Here is a 5243-nt window from a genome sequence, read left to right as displayed (position 1 = left end):
TGTGGGCGTGGCTCAGGCTGTGGGGGGCTGTGGGCGTGGTTTGGGTTTGAGGCAGGGCTGTGGGCGTGGCTCAGGCTGGTTAGGGAGCTGTGGGCGAGCCTGGGTCTCAGACCTGTCTTGGGTGGTGCTGGAGCCTGGGACAGGGGCTCAGGCAGGGCTCAGACATGGAGGGGGCAGGGAATCGCTGGTTCTCCAGCCCCTGTCCTCCATCCTCTTTCCACAGGGCCCTGCTTGCCCTGAAGAAGCACCACTCGGGGCCCGCGTCCTCCCTTATTGAGGTCCTCTTCGGTGGATCAGCTCCTAGTCCAGCTGGAGACACACGTAAGAACCTTCAATTTGCCCTTATCCCCCCAAATTGCTGTTGAAGCATCTTCGAGAGCTAGGCCGTAGTCCATTTTAGCAGACCTTCGAGGAGGCTCTGGGGTGTCCAAGGTAAGCGCCGGCTGACTTGTGGTCACTCAGTGATCTGCAGGGGACAGTTTCACTTTCCCCAGCACATCAGAGAGTCTGATGCCTGATCTGGCTGTCATCCAGCCTGCTCTCAGCCCCACAGCACCTTCCTGCAGGACCAGGGCCCCTCTTCTCAGTTACAGCCCCTGCCGGGACAGAACTCAGAGCTTGCACCCAGTCAGGCAAGTTGGTGAGCTCTGGGAGTGACCTTGCTCTGGGGTGAGCTCCTTACTGACCCAATGACCACCCGGGAGTCCTTACTGACTAGATGACAACCTGGGAATCCATACTGACCTGATGACCATTTGAGAGTCCTTGCTGACCTGATGACCATCAGGAGTCTTGCTGACCAGGTGACTGCCTGGTGTGGGGTGATGAGGGATCTGGTCTACAGGCCTGTGGGCATCTCCGAATGACTCCTGTGTGTTAGACTCTGCTGTGCTTAGGACAGAAAAGTAGCTCATCTTGTTGTTTTTGAGAATATTCTTCCTAATGTGTCTTAAGTGTTTTATTCCAGAATGAAAGTCTTTCTTATAGCTCAGTACACTGTGAAATTAGTGAATGATTGATTATTTTTTATGCTTTGTAGCATATCTTTCTTTCTTTGAGAAATATCAATTCTCAAGGATTTATTTTTGAAACATTCTTCAAATCTCAGATAGTTACGGTGTCTGTGGCAGTGGGCTCACGTGTGTCAAGGATTACAAGGCTGGCACAGGATAGGACAGGGTTCAGATCTTCATAGGGCCGCTGTGACTCATTTGACTCAATAGCACTTATGACAATATTTGTGATTGTAGTGTCCTTCAGTCTGGCAGATGGTTGGCATTCTCGATCACTAACTGTGAGGTTTGAAGTTCAAGTCCACCTAGAAGCACTTCAGAAGAAAAGCTTGTTAATTTCCTTCTGAAAAAAATCTGTAATTAGAAACTTTATGAAGCACACCTCACCTTTGATGGCAATTTTTTTTTCTTGCTTTTAATAGCAATTTATGTTCCAATTGGGAAAGATTTACAAATAAAGATGCAGATAAAAAAAGAAAACTAAATCACTTTAGAGCATGCTGTGTTGGTTTGCTGGTGTTGTAGCAAATGCCACAAGGAGGGAGCTGTAAGGAGCAGGACTTTATTTCCTCACAGTTTTGGAGGCTAGGAGTCCCAGCTGGGGTCTCGGCCATTGTCGGTCCTTCTGGGGCCTCTCCGGTTGGTGGTGACTCCTGAGCCCTTGCTCCTTTGCTTGTGGACGAGCCTCTATGTGGCGTTTCCCTCGTGTGTGTCTGTGTCCATTCTGCTCTTTTTATAGACACCACTCAGAAGGGGCGGGAGTCAGTGCCCACCGTGCACTGGGTTGGCCTCAGTAGTGGGACAGAAGACAGCCTCTGTGTCCAATAAAGGCCCTACTCAGAGGAACAAGGGTTAGGACGGCCTGGATTTTTTTTTGGGACACATTCCATCTGTAGTCTCACCTTGGAGGTGGTGTGGCTTCTGTCCCAGGCCACCACAATCAAGGGAGACACAATTTTTTTACTTCCCAGTGAGGCAGTAGTTAGAACAGAGCAAGGTAACACCGCATGGTTCAAAATTGGGAAGGGTGTATGTCAGGGATGTGTCCTATCTCCATACCTTTTCAACCTGTATGCAGACCAGATTATCCAAGAGGCTGGGCTCTATGAGGAGAAGTGTGGCGTCAGGATTGGTGGACGATCTATCAACAATTGGTGCTATGCAGATGACACAACCCTGCTTGCTGAAACTGAGGAAGACCTGAAGTGCTTGCTGCAGAGGGTCAAGGACTGCAGCCTTCAGTATGGACTGAGGCTCAATGTCAAGAAGACAAAGATTCTCACCACTGGACCAATTGGCAGCATCAGGATGGATGGTGAAGAGATTGAGATTGTTCACAGCTTCAGTTTGCTTGGCTCGACAGTCAACACTCTTGGCACCAGCAGCCAGAAAATCAAAAATCGTATTACGATGGGAAAGTCTGCTGTTGGGGACCTCTCTAAAGTACTCAAGAGCAATGGTGTGTCTCTGGAGACTAAGGTGTGCCTGATACAGGCCATTGTCTTTGCAATCACTTGTTATGCATCAGAGAGTTGGACAATGACCAAGGAGGATAGAAGGAGAATTGATGCCTTTGAGCTGTGGTGCTGGAGAAAAGTATTGAATGTACCCTGGACTGCCAAGAAAACGAACAGATTCATCCTGGAGAGGGTTAAACCAGGCTACTCCTTGGAGGCAAGGATTCTGGGGCTTCGTCTGACATACTTTGGACATGTTGTAAGGAGGGACTGGTCCTTGGAGAGGGACATCATGATTGGGAGGGTGGAGGGACAGCGCAGGAGGGGAAGACCCTCTATGAGGTGGATTGATTCAGTGACTGGGGTAATCGGGATGGGTGTGTCGCAATGCGGTTGGCACAGGATAGAGCAGAGTTTAGGGCTGTTGTACGTAGGGTCGCTATGAGTTGCAAAGGACTGGACGGCACATAACAACAACAACAGCAACAGTGTGTGGAAGAGTTGACACTCTTGGAATAGACTCATGGGATAGTTTGAAGTATTGTCAGAATGACCAAAATGTGGCCCCGAGACTCCGGGTGAGCACATGCCGTTGAGAAATGGCTCTAGTAAACTTGTTCAAGGCAGGGCGGCCACAAGCTTTCTCTGAAAAAAAATAGAGAAATCACTGAGACTGAGAGGCCACCCGATGGGACGGGGTTCTGTCTGTGATGGGCGCAGTTCCCGTCTGATAGACTTGGTTTTCATTTGTGATGGTCACAGTTTCTGCCTGTGATGGGCACGGTTCCCGTCTGTGACAGGCACGGCCTCGTTGGTGACCTGCACTCTGGAGGGAGGTGAGTGTGTGCCAGGCCTGACCACTGTCCTCCTTCCACAGATGCGCTCAGCTTCTACAACCCCTCTCTGGACGCCTCCCAGAAGGAAGCTGTGTCCTTCGCGCTGGCCCAGAAGGAGCTGGCCATCATCCATGGGCCTCCTGGCACCGGCAAGACCACCACGGTGGTGGAGATCATCCTGCAGGCCGTGAAGCAGGGCTCCAAGGTGGGCAGGGCGCTGTCAAGGACTGACCACCGTCCTGGACAGTCCTTTGGGCGGGGCTTTTCCGGCCTGTGCCTGCTTGGGGCCATGACTGGGCGTGACTTATTTTATTCATTTACTTTTAATTTTTTATCGTGATTGGGGTGAAGGTTTACGAGCTGATGGTTTTCCACGCACAGTTCACGCACACTGTGCCTCCTGGCGTTGATTGCAATCCCGGGGGCGTGTTCTTGACTTTATTTAAAGCTCAGGTTTCATTGGTGAAGAGTTTTCTGAGAACGTGTGTGAGTGACACGAATCCGGAGTTGGCGTGTGTCTCGCCCAGCGGGCTGGGAGAAAAGCTGTGATCACCTCCGGGGGGGGCGGGGTGTGTGCAGAATGAGGGTCACGCCCCCAGCGGGTGGTCAGCTGCCTCATTTGTCCTGGAGCCCTGGTGACACAGTGATTAAAGCACTTGGCTGTGAATAAGGAGATCAGTACTGTCCACCAGCTGCACCGTGGGGGAAGGATGAGATGGGAGCTACTGTGAGGACCGCAGCTCAGAGGCAGGTCAGCTCCGTCGCGCCTGGCCACTGTGAAGGTCCATGGACAGCTGTGGGCAGGCCACTTGGTGATACTAGCACTGCCGAGTATCAGAGACCCCCGGTCCTGAGTGAGCAGGGTGGGCTTGTCACCCTGGGGTTCTGGCTGCTTCCGAGTCAGTCCCTGTGGGCAGAGTGGACCTGTGGACTGAGTGTTGGGTAACAGAACACAGGCTGGACCTTTTCTGAGTGACCACCCCACGGGAGAGCCAGGCACTTCCATCTGGGCCATGAGAAAGGCTCCTGCTCGCCCTGCCTGGGGCGCATCTGCCCGTCCCACTGCCCATGCTGGACTCGCACCTGAGCTGGGGCTGGTGTGAACACGGCCTCATCTGTGCCTCGGGGAGCCCTGGGCCTGGTGGTGGTGGGGGGACAGGTCATGTAGTCAGCTTCCTGCTTGGTGGACCTGGGCCACGTGTGCTCTCAGGAGCCTGGCTCTCCGACGTGGATCGGAACGTCGTTTTGTCACTGCGTGCATTTCTCAGATGACACTATGTTGTGGGTGAAGGTTTGTGCAGAGGCCGGGGTCCCACTCAGTCATTTCTGCCCAGGTGCTTCAGGGACAGTGGCTCCTTCTCCATACACAAGGACACATTCATACTGTGTCCCGTCTGGTGGTTCTGTTTCCTTGAGCTCGCCTGCCTGCCTCCTTACAGCCTCGTCTGTGTCTGAAGTCACCGTTGACCACTTGGCTTCACGTAGAGAGGTGATTTGGTGATTTTGTGAAGACACGCATGCTCAAGGCTGACACGCTGCGTTTTGTGAGCCAGTCTGTGACTTGGAGACGGGGGATCTCTGGGGCTAGTTTCAGTCAGTGTTTGAAGAGAACCTCAGGGCAGTGGTCTTGGGCACCGTCAGGGTCTCCGGGTCTCAGAGTGGGAGGGGCCGTGGTGCGTGTGGACGGTCTACCCTTGTGGAGTAGTAAGGGGGCCCATGGAGCATTTGGAGGGTCTGCCCTGTACTGTGGGGGCTGTGGTATGTGTGGACGGTCTGCCCTGTGGTGGATGGGGTGTGGTGTGTGGTTGGGGTCTGTCCTGTAGTCTGGGGGCCTGTGGGGTGTGTGTGTGGGGTCTGCCCTGTGTATGGGGGCCTGTGGTGTGTGTATGTGGTCTGTCCTGTGGGGGGGGCCCATGGTGTGTGTGGGGTCTGTCCTG

At 53.2% G+C, this 5243-nt stretch overlaps 1 protein-coding gene across 2 annotated transcripts in view; it reads left to right on the top strand.

The window, feature by feature from the left end:
* Positions 1-5243, top strand: part of IGHMBP2 (immunoglobulin mu binding protein 2) — a 32826-nt gene that overhangs the window by 12025 nt on the left and 15558 nt on the right. For both annotated transcript variants that reach the window (XM_006893233.1, XM_006893232.1), the window contains exons 4-5: positions 224-321; positions 3348-3511. In XM_006893233.1, the coding sequence (XP_006893295.1) occupies positions 224-321; positions 3348-3511 (262 nt within the window). The remainder of the gene's footprint in view (positions 1-223; positions 322-3347; positions 3512-5243) is intronic.

Source organism: Elephantulus edwardii, unplaced genomic scaffold (genome assembly GCF_000299155.1).
Source record: "Elephantulus edwardii isolate Elephantulus edwardi_28Jun2011 unplaced genomic scaffold, EleEdw1.0 scaffold00126, whole genome shotgun sequence".
NCBI lineage: Eukaryota > Metazoa > Chordata > Mammalia > Macroscelidea > Macroscelididae > Elephantulus > Elephantulus edwardii.
The sequence above is the reverse complement of the archived record's forward strand: the minus strand, read 5'-3'. Positions and strand labels throughout refer to the sequence as shown.